Raw genomic sequence first — 19,197 nt, forward strand, 5'->3', positions numbered from 1 at the left:
ACATTTACCATATATATCATATGAATTGTTTGGTATTGAGTCAAAGTCAATGTATCATGATGATTTGTTAAGTTAAAATTTATATTAGTGTTGTTTTTTTTAACCAAATATCCCCCGGGTGAAAATGACCCGAACAGAACACTGATTATGGGATTAGTGGTCCCATTTGGACCACTCTGCCCCTTGCCAAGGACATATTAAAGTGTGAAGTGTACTTGTAAACGTGCTTGTATGCCAACCTGCACTCGGTGCAGTTGCATGAAAGAAAAGTTGAAATGCACACGTTTGTGCAAATGTACTTGTGAGAACTAGCTAGACCAGAGCAGACTCTATATACGTGTTAGATTTATTTTTTCTTTGTTAAAATATTGTTCTAGTAGTTGTTAAAGCCAGTGGCGCTATATTGTGGTACAGGAAAAAAAAAGTGTAACACTCTATGAGTGTAATAACCATGTTATTGTCTCATTGTGTGAAATATATAATACCATAATATTCAAAACAAATATTTGACTCCAATTGATTCCCCACACAGTATTGCCTTGATATAGCAATAAAAAAAATATATTACACAGCAATTGTGGGGAAAACTAAGACATTGTTCAAAAACACATTTCCGATTTTGGTCATTTTGGAAATAGGGCAAAATATATTTCTTTCTTCAATCTACTGTCTTGACACTCGAACCAAAATTGTTCTATAGACCATAATCTACAAATTGGAAGTGAAAAATAAACTTTAACACAAATTTAAAATGACTGAGTGTCCAGGCACCCCACTATCTGTGTTCAGTACTCCCCAGCAGGATGAAAAGGTCACACAAAAACGTGAAACAAAAAAACATTGAAGACCCCTGCCCTACAATACTATTTCTCAACCAGTGGGTCAGCACCCAAAAGCAAGCACAGGGCCCTAATATATCGGGCCTTGACTTCTTGGTCAACACCAATAATGTGGGTTCATTTGAAACCTGTTGAGAATCACTATTCAAGACTGAAAAAAAAAAAAAACACTGACCAATATGTAACCCCATTAACTATTGTTGTTATGGTGCTATGAAGTTATGAGTGCATGTGTTATGTGTGTGACGTGTACCTGTTGTACACGTGAGTGTTGCGTGTCTATCCATAACCAGATATTCAACTCGATGTTCACAGACGGAACGAGATACTGTACATTCTTTAGTCAAATGTATTTGTTTCTTCCTTGGTTTTCTTCCTCATACCTTCACTGTTCCCGCAGTGCCAAACATTGATTAATGGATTATCTTTCAAGCTTCACACATGCAGCATAGACATTCCACTGTCAATCATGGTTTCTCAAGAGAAACTGGCTGTAGTTCAACTTTATGTTCAGTTGATAAATAGAGATAGGGATTGTTTTTTTATGTTTCGCTTATTTGTTTCCTTGTCATTAATCCTCCACCATCAGTTGATACTCTTCCTCATACCTTCACCATTTGTTCACCTCAAACTGTGATGCATTCATCAGTGTCAGTTTACGTCTCTTTTCCACCAGTTGGATGACACCATTGTTTTATTTAATTTTATGGTATGTGATTGAGTCACGGGACAACAGCTGTAGAAAAACACCATGTACAGTACTCTTTCATAAATAACTATATACACATGAATATGTTCCCCCAGTAATCTAAATTCTGTCAATATCTTAACAAAGATACATCCGGGCATCCACAGCTGAATGGTTAGAGAGCTTTCCTGGGAAGCCAGAGGTCTCAGGTTTGATTCCAGGCCTCATCAATGTGTCAAAGTGTCTCTGAGCAAGACACTTGACCCCTAACTCCTGTTACTGTATAGGATAGATTAATGAGCACATACTGTATGTTACTGTATACTAATGTTGTTGGTTTTAAGGTCCAGTGATACTTTTCCAGGACAGGCCTTCAGGTGGCCGAGCTGCTAGTTATTATTATTGCTAAAAACAAAACAAAAACATGTTCTCACATTTTACTTCTTCTCACATTCACATCATGAAAAAAAAAAAAAAAGTATTTTACCTGGTAATTAAACCAAAACATAAAACCTCACCCGCATTGCCCCCCCCCCCCCCCCCCCCCTCCCCTGTAACCAGCTCCAAAAAACAACTTTGGACCTTTTCTCTTTGCATAAAATGTATAAATGTGCCCCTAGGGCCACATTTGGGTCCCGGGCCACACTTTGGACGCCCCTGCCCTCCCGTTTGCAGCATTCAAATCAACACTTTGAACCTTGTTCTCATGTAGCAAAGGTCCTGAACAGCTCTTCAGATCAGGATGAAAAACTCTCCTCTACTCTACGGGTCCTCCTTGTCAGGGGTTTCTTCCCCCTTGCTGTAGATCTTTAAAACAAGATGTACTCCACACAGCGGACTGACCGCAGCCCCAGCAGGTCAGCCACAGCGTTTGCATTCTTTTAAACTCGGCCCATCAACTTCCATATCGTTGTTGTCGGGTGGAAACCTTGTATGTCCAAAACCACCATTTTATAAATGATTTAAACTAGTGAAAACAGACGATCTACAAGCACACAACGCCTCGCACCGCGATAGATCTGCTGTTTTCACTTATGTGCGACGGCCTTGTATGATGAAGCAGGGCTTTACATAAAAACAAAAAACATACAAATTTGAAACTTGGAGATACGAGGTTTCTGCCAGAACCGTGACTATATATATGTGTACGTAAATGCGTGCAAGCCTGTGTGCGTGCATGCACGTCATGGTGGCCACAACATGGCACTGTGTTTTGATTTTACTATTACTATTACTATTTGATTTTCACTGCCCACTCATCCGACCACTGGTTGGGCAGTGGTCAGATGGGTGTTACAGGTAAGTGGACACCTTTGAGAAGTGGGCTCTGACATAAAAAAGTTTGAGAACCACTGCACTGGTATTGCGGTTCTCAACCTGTGGGTCGGGACGCCCCACGCCTGCGGAATCTCAATCACCTTTCGTTTTTAGACATCTACACACTGACAATGTAGGTCACAATGCAACATAATGAGTTGTCAATCATACATACAGGAATCTTCTGTTGGTTCACATTCCAAACACAGCAGAGAGTTTCCAGTAAGGAAGTTCATTAAATATAGTAAACATGAGGTGTTGCCAGGAACAATTGGTGGAGGTTTGCCAAAATGAAATTCTAACCCCTCCTTTATACTATAAAAGAAGGTTCTCAAACTCAGACTGCATTGAACCTTCTACTGGAGCTGAACATACACTCAACACACTCAGAACTCCTTTATTCATCGGAACTACAAGGTGCAACTTTAATGACTTCAACATGATACTTGTTGTTGCAGTTCTGTTGCTGGCTGTAACAGTCCACTCTGATCCTCGCTGCGATCTCAACGTGCCTCTGGACTGTGACGAAATCTACAACAACATCTCGACACAGCGTGGTGTGTACGACATCTACCCCACTACTGCACCTGTCAAGGTCTACTGTGACATGGAAACAGAAGATGGAGGGAAGTGGACAGTCATCCAGAGAAGAGTGGACGGCACTCTGAACTTCTTCAGATCCTGGGCTCAGTACATGGCTGGGTTTGGAGACGCATCAGGCGAGTACTGGCTGGGACTGGAGAACATGCATCTCCTCACCAAGAAGAAAAAGTATCAGCTGAGGGTGGACATGGAAGACTTTGAGGGAAACACAGCGTATGCCTCTTATTCCTCTTTCTCTGTGGGTTCTGAGGCTGATGGCTACAAGCTGCAGGTCAGTGGTGTGAAGTAACTATACATTTACTTAAAGGGATATTTCACTTAAAAAAAAAGCTGTTGGTCAATTTATCTTCTAATCAGGCTTTTATGAACACCCAGGACAGTTTTTAAGTTGTTTAATTGAATATTTAGTAGGGCTGGGATGCGATTCAAAAATAATCAAATTAATTAGAGGCTTTGTATTTAATTAATCGCAATTAATCACATTTTAATCGCATATTAATATTTGACCCGAGAAGCATTTTTTTTCAAGTAAAACACATTTTGTTGTACGAGTGAATCAACAAGTGAGTTTTTTTAATCTAAATTTCGCATCCACTGGGCCAAGCAAAGCGCTCTGATCGGCTAATTCTCCCTTTGCGTTCGTTGTCTCTCCTTGGTTGGTGCATCGCTATGATCGGTATGCCCGAAACTGAAGGTTCTGTGGTGTAAAAACTAAGTGTGATTAAAATGTAAAAAATCCAGTTAATCTTCTGTAATGAATTAATCACAATTAATCAGTTAAAGTCTCAGCCCTAATATTTAGATATTTGATTGTATATATATATATATATATATTATATATATAATTATTATTAATATTAATATTTAAATATTTGACATTTTATCAGGCCCTCCTCCTCCAGGGCCCCTCCCCATACAAACCCATTGTAACGTCAAAATCAATTTTATTTAATGTTAGATCCATTACAAAACCCATTATTTTGTTCTGGTGACTAATAAAACCCTTCTAATATGTGAGCAGGCCGTGTTTTTTTTATATTATTTTTCGTTTATTTTTCATAATTTTCCCAAAGAATTATTAAAAATAAATGAAAAAAGTTATCGAAAAAACACGGCCTGATCACGTATAAGAGGGTATTATGAGTCACCAGAAAAAATAATGGGTGTTTTTAATGAATCTATCATATTTAAAATGGAGTTTGAAGTTACAATGGGTGTGTATGGGGAGCGGCCCTGTAGGAGGAGGGACATTTACATAAAATATCAAAATATTGAATCAAGCAAATTAAAAACTGTCCAGGGTGTTCCTATTTTTTTTTTTATTATTTACGTGAAATAGGCCTATCCCTTTAAATCCAATTTTGAGATATTTGTACTTTACTTGAGTATTTCCAATTTTATTTACTTTTACCTCTACTCCACAACAACTCATGGGCAAATATTGTAGTTTTACTCCACTATAATTATTTGAAAACGTATTACTAGTTACTTTGTAGATATGTAATATTATTATAACAAAACATATCTTACTGTAGGCCTACATTAACCCCTTCAGGCCTATCTAGACTTTGACTATTTGAAAAAAGCCGATCTACAAGCTCACAACTTGTCCCGAATCTGACGACCTTTGCTGCGCGTGGGGATTAAGAGGTTAAGAATCCTTCACCATGGTAAACACTGTAGCTGAGGGAAGCTACTTCCTGAAGATACGGCAGATACGCTGTGATTGGCCGGTAGTGTATCATGTGTGTATGATCCACGATGTGATTGGCCAACGTATACACAACGTATACAGATGATGCAGATGACGTAATTTTTCCGCGAAATCCGGTCCCCGGCCAGGATCATAGAAAACATATAAAGAGAAGGCTTTAGAAGCTGAAAATAACGGAGTGGGTGTTCTAAAACTTTAGCGATTTAACAGTTAGGACAATTTTAAGATTTGTTTTATAAAAAAAGTTACATATAACTTATATACATATATATAACTTTAAGTAACAAATGTGAATACTTTTTCCACCACTGCTGCAGGTTACTGGCTTCAAGAATGGAGGAGCAGGAGACTCACTGGCCTATAGTAATGGAATGAAATTCACAACCTTTGACAAAGATCAAGACGCCTGGGGCAAGAACTGTGCTAGTGTTTATTCCGCTCCATTTTGGCAAAAGAACTGTCACCACGCTAATCCCAATGGTGTTTACCTCTGGGGACAGACGCCTCAGGCCTGGACAGGTGTAGTCTGGTACCACTGGAAGGGTCATTCTTACTCCCTGAAGGCTGTAGCGATGAAGATCAGACGTGTTGCTTAAACATGTTTAGGTTCTCATGCTGAAAAGCACAGCCGTGATATAAAAGGCATGATGCAATATTTACTCTTTTTCATGGTTTGATTTTTTCTTTCTCTTTGAGACTCTGTTTAATCCTAAACTCATACAGTAGATATCTGTATTGTATCATATATTACAGTGGTGACCTGCTGTCCTCTATGGCTGTTAAATCAATAATAATCCAAGCTGTTAAACGAATAAAGAGTTGCATGCAAAAACAAAGACAATGTGTATTTGGTGATTTGATAACACTTTGCTTAAAGGCTGGGGTCTGTAATGCATTATAATCACCTTTACCATGCATGATAAGGCTTCATAAAACTTGTTATAAATGTTTAAAATGATGCTTAACAACGTATAAAAAGATTTACGAGGTGTCATACTACAGTATTAAATTCAGCAGAACAGCACATAACTACCATACTTTAGTTCTTATTCCATGTTTATATAAGTCTATTTTACTAAGTATAGAGGGTTTAAGAGTTTAGAGTGTATTTTAGACTCAAGATTCAAGATTCAAGATTCATGTATTTGTCCCGAAGGAAATTTGTCATGGACATGCAGGCTGCTACATAACATACAACAGGACAAGACAGACAGAAAGTAAATTACAACGAATAGTGCACAACACACAGTGCTGACATACAGGTCAAGTGCATACATTACACTACATTACACCAGAGTCATCACCCCTACTAACGGCCTGAGTTTAGCAGATTAACAGATATGGGAATGAATGAGTATTTGTATCTGTTCAGATGTCTTTTCTTGTTTTTAACTGGGACTCTATAACGTCTACCCGAGGGTAGCAGTTCATATTCTGAATGCAGAACATGAGAGGGGTCAGCAATTATTCTCTTAGCTTTCTTAACTACACTTTCCTCAAATATTGCTTGAAGGGTGGGGTGCTCCCTCACACCCATCACCTTCAATGCAATCTGAGCTAGTCTATTAATCTGTGCTTTTGACCTCACAGTCAAATTACCAAACCACACACAAATTGTATAATGGAAAATACTCTCGATCACAGCCTGATAGAAAAGTGAAGTCTCTGCTGGATCTTAGTACACACATGATTAACATGGACATCCCAGGATAACTTGCTGTCAATATGCACACCCAAGTATTTGTATGAATCGACCTGAGCAATATTGACATTGTTTATTAGTAATGGAGTGTGGTCCCCCACATGACCTGGATCGAAAACCATTTCTTCAGTTTTTTTTGTGTTAACAGTGAGGTGATGGTCATCACACCACTGTACAAACCTGCTTACCTCCTGCTCATACACAGAGGTGCTTGTCTTATCGTCTATAAGACCCAAAATGGCTGTGTCATCTGAGAACTTAATATATGAAACACTAGGATGACTGCTGATACAGTCATTACTAGTGTATGCCGTAAATAAGTAGGGACTGCTCACACAACCTTGAGGAACACCTGTACTTATTCCTCTGGTCTGTGATATTGTCTGGTTCACTCTGACCTGTTGGGTCCTGCTGGTTAAAAAAGAGTGATACCATCTAATGATATATGGGTTGACAGACATTTGTTTCAGTTTATTAAAAAGGATGTGTGGCTGCACGGTGTTAAAAGCAGAGCTGAAGTCAACAAAGAGTAGTCTGGCATAAGCTTTGGGATCTTCAAGATGGCCCAGGATTGAGTGAGTTATTGTGAGTATTGCATCATCAGTGCCACGGTTATCTCTGTAGGCAAACTGATGTGAGTCTAGTTGTCCATGCAAGTTAAACTTCAGCTTCCACACCATCAACTTTTCCAAACACTTGACTACAATGGAAGTCAAGGCTACAGGTCTGTAATCATTATTTTCACTGGGAACAGCTTTTTTGGGAAGGGGAATAATAGTTGCCCTTTTCCACAGAGATGGAACTGACTGTGAATCCACTGACCTTTGAAAGACAGGGGCCCAAGCTGGTGTAAGTTCCTCCGCGCATGTTTTTAAAAGAAAACACCATCAGGGCCTGCAGCCTTTTTGGCATCTATTCTTTTAAAGAGTTTAGTTACTTCAACATGGTCGATTATTTTTGGGACATCTCCCCCTATTGGTATACTGCTAATGACCTTGTTACATTCAGAAGAGAAATCCTGTGTCTCAAACCTAAGATAGAAATCATTCAACTCATTTGCCATGGAACCCTCATCTGCTGAGTGCAGTGGTTTCCTGGTAGGGTTCATATTTGTAATTGATTTCATGGTAGCCCACATTTTCTTTGTATTGTTTGCCCTGAAATCCTTTTCGATGGATTCCTTATATTGTTGTTTAGCTTTGTTCAGTTTCTGATCTAGTTCCTTTTCCGCTGCTCTTTGTTGCACAAGGTCCTTGTTCTTAAAAGCAAGCCTCTTGCGTCGGATACAGTCTGTTATGTCCTTGCTGATGTATGGCTTGTTGTTGGGATACAGTTTAATTGTCTTATGGGGTATTACTGCCTCCACACAGAAGTTAATATAGTCTGTAATAACCTCTGTGGATGTGCTCAGATCCGGTTCATGGAATATGTCCCAGTCTGTGCTCAGATAGCACCCCTTCAATGTTTCAATGCTGTCGGTGGACCAGATTTTGACAGTTTTAACTAGGGGTTTACTCCTCTTCAATACGGACCGGTACGTGGGAATAAGGTGAATAACATTATGGTCCGAGTCGGCACCCGATCCTAAATTGGCCGGCATCGGTGGCCTAGCTCTAGCTGTATAAGCGTTTTTAATATTTCCATAACATTTATCCAATACTTTATTTTTCCTAGTATCACATTTAATGTACTGATCATAGCCAGGTAAAGACATTTCCAGTTTGCAATGATTTAAGTCTCCCAGAATGAGTATGGGAGCATCAGGTGTTCGCTGCAGCTGTCTATGCACACAGTCTGCTACATGGGCTGCAGCTCTCCCTGCGTTGGCACTCGGGGGTACATAAACAGTGCAGATTAGAATGTTTCCAAACTCCCTAGGGAGGTAGAATGGCCGGAGACTCAAGCATAGCAATTCAATGTCCGGATTGCAAACGGTCTCCCGTGTTGTATATTGCCTACACCACCTGTCATTTACGTAGACACATATCCCACCCGCCTTCGTCTTGCCAGACTCAAAACTCCTGTCACAGCGTGCAAGAGAGAAACCGTCCAGCTCAACGAGTGAGTTGGGAATGTCTGGATGGAGATGTGTTTCCGTGATAACCATAGCGCATGACTCACGGTACTCATTGCAGTGTCTGGTGTAGATCCTTAGCTTGTCCATTTTATTCCTCAGGGAACGCGCGTTGGCCAGGATCAGCGATGGTAGAGGCGGTTTGTTCCCCCTCTTTCGGAGCCTCTGCCTCGCTCCGCCGCGTCTCCCCCTCAGCCGTTGTCCCCGCGGCTTGTCCCCCATGTCGGGACCCTCCTCGTCCTGCGCACCACCTCTCTTGTAATTCCTTGGGCAGGTCAGGCAAAAGCTGTACTTCTGCCGCGTTGTTGTTACGCAGAGACAACAGTGTTCCCCTGTCGTAAACGCGCCTTTCCTGGTTGTTGCCAATTGTTTGGTAGGGCTTCACTGCAAAAAGCAGCAAAAGCAGCCCTATGCCAAAAACTCTCAGAAAACTTGCCATTTTCACAAATAAGCCCATTCATTTCCAATAAATAATATAAAAAATCAGACAAGAAAAAAAAAAAATCAGGAAATCTTAATGAGATCGGCCTTGAGTGAGCTCATATTGGCTTCCTGCCAGGACCGATTTACAGAATAAGCTTGCTGTTAAAAATATGTACTGCTGGGTCAATAGTATACAGCTACTTCATTCCTTTTTAGGGCCCGAGCACACACAGTGTGTGAGGACCCTATTGTAATTGTAAAGATTATTTTATCCGTCATGAATCACGTTTTTGAGGCGCAAAACGTGCTCCAAAAGTTGTGCAACTTTGCACGCACATCACAAGTGGCAAAAAATTACGTATTAAAAAAAAAATCAAAAGGCTGCGTGGCCTAATGGCTCAATAGCGCCTCCTACACGCCCTTCAACGGCGCAGCCCCACTATACGGTTTCACCTACAAGTACGAAAATCGGTACACACCTGTAACGTGTCCGGACTCACAAAAAAGTCTCTTGGCACCATGTCCGAAACCAAACAGGAAGTCAGCCATTTTGACTAATTTGTGGTGTTTTGGCGCATTTTTGGCCGTTTTCACGTGTCGCACTTTAACGAACTCCTCCTAGGGGGTTAATCGGATCCACATGAAATTCGCTCGGCATACTCAAGACACCTTAACCATAAAAAGTTATCAAAATCGTGAGTTTTCGTAAAACGGCGAGCCCGTGGCGAAGCATCAAACTTCCTTCACCAAACAGGAAGTGCCCCCTCTTCTGATTGGTCGGTACTTGATTGTTCCTTTTTTTGGCTAGAACTCATCAACCGTTTGTCGCACAAACTTGTGGGTGGTGTCATTTTACTTGATTCAAAGTCCTTGTTCTTAATTGGTTTAAGTTAGCCCCGTCCCCTCTTCTGATTGGTCGATTATTGATAGTTCCTATTTGCTATCTTTTCAATGGTTTGTAATAAGTGCAATAGTGTAACTGTGTCTAGGTGTAATAACTGTAATAGTGTAATAGTGCAATAAGTGTAATAGTGTAATAAGTGTAATAGTGTAATAGTGTAATAAGTGTAATAGTGTAATAAGTGTAATAGCGTAATAGTGTAATAGTGTAATAAGTGTAATAGTGTAATAGCGCAATAAGTGTAATAGCGTAATAAGTGTAATAGTATAATAAGTGTAATAGTGTAATAAGTGTAATAGTGTAATAATAGTAATAGTGTAATAGTGTAATAAGTGTAATAGTGTAATAAGTATAATTGCGACCGTAAGGTCGCAGTTTAGTATCAAAACCTCCACCGGCCGTCCGTCACGTCCGCCACGTCCGTCACGTCACACCTTTGCCCTGCTCATATCTGGGCTCGTTTGTGTATTGTATGACATCACGCCACATCATCGGCTGAGGACTGTGTGATGTCATCATATCTCCATATATGGAGACATAAGTTGCTCATGCCCAAATATGGGCTGGTGAGGTCAGACTTAGGTTATCTCCATATATGGAGATTCAACTTCAATGAGTAACCATGGCAAATCACACCGTACACAAATGACCCTTATATAAGACCGGCATTATCTACCGACAGCTGCTAAGCCAACCCTGGCGATAAGGTCTGAGTCGAAGAAATGCTTCTTTCCTGGCAAGAATTGCCCCTTTATACTGTAGGGCTCGTTTGTGTATTGTATGACATCACGCCACATCATCGGCTGAGGACTGTGTGATGTCATCATATCTCCATATATGGAGACATAAGTTGCTCATGCCCAAATATGGGCTGGTGAGGTCAGACTTAGTGTGATGCGTAGGTTATCTCCATATATGGAGATTCAACTTCAATGAGTAACCATGGCAAACTGTCAACTGCCCGTATGTCTTGATAATTGGTAAAACAAACTTTTGGCCTATTTCCCGATTAGGGAGTCTTACTGGTAGTGTAATAGTGTAATAGCACAATAGTGTAATAGTGTAATAGCGCAATATAAGCAGGGGTGAGATGCCGTGGGCTCGCTTGAATCTCATAATTTAACCTCTTATTTATACGTGCCCATTTATAACGCGCAGTGGATCCATCGCGCACTCAGGCCACTATTATAATCTATATGCTGCAGATTGAATAATCATGGTTATATAAAGTGACAACGTACTTTGTCAAACCTATTATTAACCAAATGTTTTATTATACGTTTTATAGATCAGGATATAGAATTAGGCCTATATAATATAATGTCTATATGAATAGCATCTTCAGGGGACGCCTCGCTGCCAGCTTGGGCACAGAATTTGGAAAGCTCCCTCATACACAGAAAAAACGTGTGAAATGTTAATAAAATATGTAGGCCTATAGCATATGCACATCCGTTTCTTGTTAGGCGGATTTGTGGACTAAATCTGCAGCATATAGATTATAATAGTAGCCTGAGCTGGAAACATGCACGCATAGATAAAAACTAGTCGTATTTTGACATCCTTGCATTAGGCCCTGTGACTTGAGCAGAGAGAAATACCATACAAATCTTTCGCAGAAGGCGCAACACGTCTCACGTGACCTATATCATGTCATCACTCCTCAAAATGGACAGATCTACAAGCTAACAACGGGTCATGTACGCACTGCCTTGACAACTTGTAGATCAGCTTATTTTGGCAAGCAAGTCTCTCATGCGATGGATCCACTGCGCGTTAGACTGGCCACATTCTCAAAATATAATTCAGTTTAGTCGTGCGAATGGGAGGTGGTGAAGTTGCCACATTCTTGCATATTTAATTGATGTTTGCACATTGTCATCCGAAACAAGGAGTCACTGAGTCCACGTCTGTCCACGGGACATGTAGGCTATGTATCCAAGCTGCATAATAATGCCTCCTCCATCTCCCTGTGTTTATTAATTCTTCAAGTTCAACTCACAATGTAACCGCAGGAGTCAGGACCACCGCAAATATTTATCTGACTGCGGTCGACGGTCGTATAGGGGCGATCAAAAAATAAAACCATGCGGCGGCGGGAGAGACTCGCAAAATCTATCAGCAATTAACCAGACAGCAAATAGGCCTACTTTAGCAAGATATGAATATCTACGAAGAGGACAACGTCTCTCTCTCTCTCTCTCTCTCTCTCTCTCTCTCTCTCTCTCTCTCTCTCTCTCTCTCTCTCTCTCTCTCTCTCTCTCGTCTTGCCCTCCGCTGGCTCCCTCTCTGCGCTCCGCTACGCGTAAAGCGTCTCCATTTGGACATGATTTGGCAGAGAGCAAGAGAGAGAGAGAGAGAGCCTATATATGATATACAAGTGACTCCAGTGGCACTTTCCTTTCATCTAACTGTGAGCAACTCCTCACAAATAATACACTATATGTGCGATCGAGGGAGCGGTGATCAGAAATTAAATCAATGAGGGGAGGAGGCGGCCAGAATGGTCAGAAATCTAATGAGAGCGGACGGTCTGGAGGGGGATTTAACCTTTTATAAATAACTATGGATTTAACCCGCACATGGCTCTATATATTGCCTGTATTTGAGATAGCCTACGGATGTGTCTTCACACATGTCCAAACGTTGTGTATTTTCCGACAATACGTTAGAGGATTCGTTTTAATCGCAATAAAACGTGCCCGTGTGAATGCCGCCATAAATGGGCACGTATAAATAAGAGGTTAAATTATGAGATTCAACCTCGCAACCAGGGGCTAATAAATATATATTATTGAATATATAAATGATATCATATAAACCCTTATACTGAACAACTGCTCACTCACCTTTACTGGCTAATATGGAGACACTAGGCCTAGATTTCATCCATAGGCCACTTCAGCCTCATCAGATGGTAAGACTACGTTATGTGATAAGATGAAAAAGCGCTGCTAGTTACAGGACAAAGATTCCAAGTTAATTTACGGTGCTGTGCGTTTCAAAAGAGTGAAATAATAAGAAGGAGATCTTTTAAAGGATCCAAGGTAGCTCAGTGTAAAGTAGAAACGTGTTTTATTTAAAATCATAGCAAGGACACTGTGCGTGGTCAATGGGCCATTACATTATTTGGAGTTTGCATGAAACCCGAAGCCTTTAGTTTAAGCCTTTAATAGCGAACCACAGCCACGCTTAAAGAAACGTCAAACAGAAGGGGGTATTCAAAGGAGCTTTATTGGGCATGAGAAAACATACATTGGTAAAGCATATGAGAACTATGTCACATTGTGTCATTTTTTGAAACAAATAGTTGCATATTAACTGATAATTCAGCTCCAAATGCGTCAACTTATGAACCTTGTCATGTCTATAGGCTACTAGGCTATTATATGCATAGAGTCGTGCCCAGTGGGAATGTTGGCGATATCGCCACAATAGCGGTCATTATGGGCTACCACTTATAGATCTTTTTTCTTTTATTTTGCGCATCGGCTGATCGAGGCGTGCCGCGCAACAGAGGCGAAGGCACAATACCCACGATCAGATCGGATGGATTAAAACAGGGTAAAGCGCTTTCAGTCACCCCCCCGGTGATTTCGGAATTGAGAACCTTCGGAACAATGGGATTCAGTTTTCGGAGTAAAGAGCCCATTTTCGGAATATAGAACCTTCGGAATTGAGAACCTTCGGACCAATGGACCTTCGGAATTGAGAACCTTCGGACCAATGGGAAGTCCCCTTATAATAAATATAGTTAGGCTACATTAAAAAATGTTGTGATGTTGAATACAGTATTTCAACTAGCACCGAGCGGCAGGCATGCGTGCACACATGCGCGCGTGTGCGCGCGCACGCACGTGACGTGCACGTGACGTCATGAATTTAGAGGGGTACCACTTCTAAAATCCATATCACACCACTGAATATAAGTAATAATAGTGTAATAGCGTAATAAGTGTAATAGTGTAATATGTGTAATAGCATAATAAGTGTAATAGTGTAATAGTGTAATATTGTAATAAGTTTAATAGTGTAATAGCACAGTAAGTGTAATAGTGAAATAAGTGTAATAAGAGTAATAGTGTAATAGTGTAATAAGTGTAATAGTGTAATAGTGTAATTAGTGTAATAGTTTAATAGTGTAATAGCGCAATAAGTGTAATAGTGTAATAGCGCAATAAGTGTAATAGTGTAATAGCGTAATAAGTGTAATAGTGTAATAAGTGTAATAGCGTAATAAGTGTAATATTGTAATATTGTAATAAGTGTAATAGTGTAATAGCACAATAAGTGTAATAGTATAATAAGTGTAATAGTGTAATAGTGTAATAAGTATAATAGTGTAATAAGTGTAATAGTGTAATAGCGCAATAAGTGTGATAGTGCAATAGTATAATAGTGTAATAAGTGTAATAGTGTAATAAGTGTAATAGTGTAATAGTGTAATGAGTAAGTGTAATAGTGCAATAGTGTAATAGTGTAATAAGTGTAATAGAGTAATAAGTGTAATAGTGTAATAGTGTAATATGTGCAATAGTGTAATAGTGTAATAGTACAATAAGTGTAATAGTGTAATAAGTGTAATAGTGTAATAGTGTAATAGGTGTAATAGTGTAATAGCGTAATAAGTTTAATAGTGTAATAGTGCAATAATTTTAATAAGTGTAATAGTGTAATAGCGTAATAAGTGTAATAGTGTCAAAGTGTCAAAGTGTAATAGTCTCAAAGTGTAATAAGTGTAATAGTGTAATAGTGTAAATAGTGTAATAGTGTAATAGTGTAATAAGTGCAATAGTGTAATAGTGTAATAAGTGTAATAGTGTAATAGTACAATAAGTGTAATAAGTATAATAGTATAATAGTGTAATAAGTGTAATAGTGTAGTGGCGTAGCTAGGGGTAGGAAAGTTAGACTGAGGTAAGGGGGCCCAAGGTGCCAGAGGCCCTCGAAAAGTCTGGATTAAAACTCTTTTTCCCCCAATAATAATAATTATTATTATGATGTTTATCATTTGTGTCTAAAAACTTAAAACTACTGCTGGAATAAAACCAATGAGCGATACAATTTAAATAATTGAGGGTCCCTATATTATATACTCACCCCTTACAAAGCTAAAATGGTTTCTCCTGCTTTCACGTTGTTTTGAGACCTATAGTAGCTTTGCGGTTTGTGCGTCCGCTTGCATCATGTTATGGTTGTGAAACTTAGGTGTGCTCTACAGGATAATTATGATCATCTGAAGTAAATGGAAAAGTCTTTTCATTGGCCCTGCAAACATAAGATCAACTCTCAGGTTCTGTTCGCCCCACCCTCCCCCGGTCCTGACTGTAAAGCAGCTTCTTCAGTACACAACAGCATGCATTGAACAGAGACAGGGAGAGGGAGAAAAAAAAAAAAAGACTGCAAACATAAGATCAACTTTCAGGTTCTGTTCGCTCCACCCTCCCCCGGCTTCTTCCACACACAACACGCATTGAACAGAGACAGGGAGAGAGAGAAAAAAAGACATAATGTGACATAGAGCAGCATGTTTCATTACTGTAAACTGAGAGGAGAGCTTGACTGTTTACACTCAAGGAAGCAGCTGATGTCTGTGGGTAAGCATGCAACAGAAAATCTTCTCCCCTCTTCCTTCTTCCTTCTTTATCCAACACCATTAAGCAATAAGCATGGATAACGTTTTAAGCACAAACGCAAGTGTTTCGAACGAAACACCTGTTTGCTAAGTTCTGGAAGGAAGCACTCCCAAACTAGTGACATGATCAGTTGATCACAATCGCATCATGTTATGAATGTATGTAAGTTCCCAAATCAAAGTGAAAAATGGTTTGGTTTGTTGCAACAATGACTAGTTATCTAAAGTATGGTAATAGTGTCAAGTAGTGTGAGGATTAATGTCAGAGTGTTTGTGTTTGAGCGCCTCAGTGCGGCCGCTGCAGAGTTCATGTGCAACCTCTTCCAGAGAGATAGATGGAGACACTAGAAACTCTGCTGGAGAAACAAGACAAACTGCTGGATGTCCCTAGTAATAACAATGATTGTATAATATCCCATCATCTATCTAGTAGTCATATGATTATGTCATACAAAAATAACAATCTAGGCATCACAATATTTTTGTTTCAGTCAGTCACAGTAGGCTATTATTGTTTTGTGAACTCCCAAAATGTTCACAGGATCTTGCTGTAGATTAAACACACTGACTGACTTTGCTGTTAAAACAATTGTATGTGCATACACACAAACACAGTACACACAAGAATGTCCTGTTATGCCATTCTCATATAGCCTTATATGATCTAGCCTGTTATACAGTAGATGTATTCTCAGATCATTATATCCAACCCTTGTTTTCCATAGTTTAGCTAACTAGCCAAAGTTCTGATTGCATGCAGACTCATTTTTGCATGTAGGCTAATCATGTTCATACTTCACCCAATCTGAATAGTCCTATACTGCTTATTTTTTCTCCTATTCTACTTCCTATGTATAGCCTATATGCTTCACTCCTCATGTGCATTTGCTTGAGCACTGCTGCTATTGATTAGTGATTATTCTGCACAACACCTGCACATATTTAAGCTGCTACTAAAAATACAATGTGTTTTATTGTTATACTGTTTTATATTGGCTTGCATGGGAGGCTGGGCTCAAGTCAGAGTTCTGGTGTCTCATTCACTTGCTGGTGATGATGGTGGTCTGCACTTTTTATTTCATGGGACTGTTGTGGATTATACTGTATTAATAATACAGTAGCTGTATCTGAGTGTGCATGTAATGGATGATTATGTGTAGTGATCATGGTTAGATCAAGTTAAAATTCCTGGACTTTGTTTCAAGAGCTAGCATTGTCAAATTGTTACACCAGACACTACATGTTTGTTTATATCCTGCTTAGGCTACAAGAGTAAAACTAAAAGTAGACAAAAATGGTAAATGGTGTTACAATTTGACAAATAAGGTGAACATGATTGCTGAGGCGATCACGGCTACCGTATCATTGTGAGACATGTCATTCAAACAGTAACAAAGTGTTCCCGGTTGGCCGGTTCTCCGCTTGCATGGGGGGGCCCATACAGATTTCTGGCCTAGGGGCCCAGAATTGCTAGTGACGCCCCTGAAGCGTAATACGTTTAATAGTGTCAAAGTGTAATAAGTGTAATAGTGAAATAAGTGTAATAGTGGTTATAGTGCAATAAGTGTAATTGCGACCGTAGGTCGCAGTTACTTGCACACTATCCAAACCTCCACCGGCTGTCCCTCCGTCACTCCCTCCGTCACTCCCTCCGTCACTCCCTCTGTCACACGTCACACGTCACACTTTTGCCCTGCTCATATCTCTGCAACCGTTGCCCCGATCCATGCCAGATTTTGCACACACACTCCTTGCCTGCCAAACTACAACCTCCAAGGACCCCCGGAGTTTCGGGGACCCCCAGGTCCCTGGGGGACCCCCAGGTGTAAAAAATTACCAAATGTGCAAAAATGACCAAATGACCACCCCAACGGGGCTGCTCTCTCTGTGTCACACACACACACACACACACACACACACACACACACCCCTTCACACCAGGGAGTCCAGGAAGGATGAGCCTCCATGCTTAAATAAACAGACCTGGGTCCACTATCAAGATCTGCCTGTGGGTGTGTCTACTTTTAGCAGGAGAGCTTGCATCTTGCATGCTAGTATTGGCATTTCTCACTTGCACACTATCCAAACCTCCACCGGCTGTCCCTCCGAACTCTGGAGTGTCAGGTGATCATTGCTGAAACCTCAGAACAATAGCCACATATTAGCAACCATAAATACAGATGCCCACCCTTTAGCTAACAGAAACTGCTTTTGTAAATGCTGGAATGTTAAAAAGGTCATCTCTTTCACTTTCAATTGTATACATTAGCTATTGTTCATAACTACACAGTCATGTCATCAAAATGCATCTGTCCCATCTAGCGCCACCATCTGGCTGATTTTTAAAAAACACATTTTTGGACACTGCTCCTACAGAATTTGCACTAAAATCACACAAACCACTACACAGTATCTCTACAGTCACCCTGCTCCTACAGATTTTGCCCTAAAATCATGCACACCAGTACACAGTATCTCTACAGTCATGTAATCACAACGCATCTGTCCCATCTAGCGCCACCATCAGGACGATTTTGCACAAACTACTTTTTGGCCTATTTATGGAGATAAGCGACCAACGGTCGCTTATCTCCCGATTAGGGAGTCTTACTGGTAGTGTAATAGTGTAATAAGTGTAATAGTTTAATAGTGTAATAGCGCAAAAAGTGTAATAGTGAAATAAGTGTAATAGTGTAATAGGGCAATAAGTGTAAAAGGGCAATACATGTAATAGTGTAACCGCTGCCCCTTGTGACGTGGGTAGAGCTGCGAGGGCCCGGTCATCGCTGCTTGCAGCTTTATTTAGTTTATTGTAATCATTATTACTTCATATCGTATAATGAAAATACATACTTGCCATGTTTAATTTCCAGAACCACATCAGAACAGCAATCAGTGAGTGACAATATCTAAGGCAGGGGTGGGCAACTTTGATGATGGCGAGGGCCACTATATTTCCACCTTCCCTCCAGAGGGCCACAATTGCATATTGCCAAGTCCTACTTTATCATTCTAGTATCTCATATACAAAAGAAGCAAAAATAGCAGATCTACAAGCTCAAAACGCATCTCGCTACGATGCGTTTTGAGCTTGTAGATCCAAGCTCCACCTATAGGTGGCGCTACAGCAACAGATTCAAGAATCAAACACAGGACTTTCAGGACGATGATCTGCATCAATCATATCTCAGCAGATTGTTCAAGCCCACAAATCTAATAGTCAATTGTTGCATGACCCAAAGACCCCAGATGCAACATTTCGATCGACAATTGAAACTCCTATCACACTCGGCATTTCACT

At 40.2% G+C, this 19,197-nt stretch overlaps 1 protein-coding gene across 1 annotated transcript in view; it reads left to right on the plus strand.

Annotated features, from left to right (window-relative positions):
* Positions 1-3,283: 3,283 nt before the first annotated feature.
* Positions 3,284-19,197, plus strand: part of LOC308297187 (microfibril-associated glycoprotein 4-like) — a gene marked incomplete at both ends in the record, with an annotated part of 29,434 nt that continues 13,520 nt past the window's right edge. Inside the window, 2 exons of the mRNA XM_080740603.1 lie at positions 3,284-3,718; positions 5,479-5,727. Of these exons, the coding sequence (XP_080596729.1) occupies positions 3,284-3,718; positions 5,479-5,727 (684 nt within the window). The remainder of the gene's footprint in view (positions 3,719-5,478; positions 5,728-19,197) is intronic.

This window comes from Nannobrachium achirus (genome assembly GCF_963921795.1).
Source record: "Nannobrachium achirus genome assembly, chromosome: 2".
Taxonomy (NCBI): domain Eukaryota; kingdom Metazoa; phylum Chordata; class Actinopteri; order Myctophiformes; family Myctophidae; genus Nannobrachium; species Nannobrachium achirus.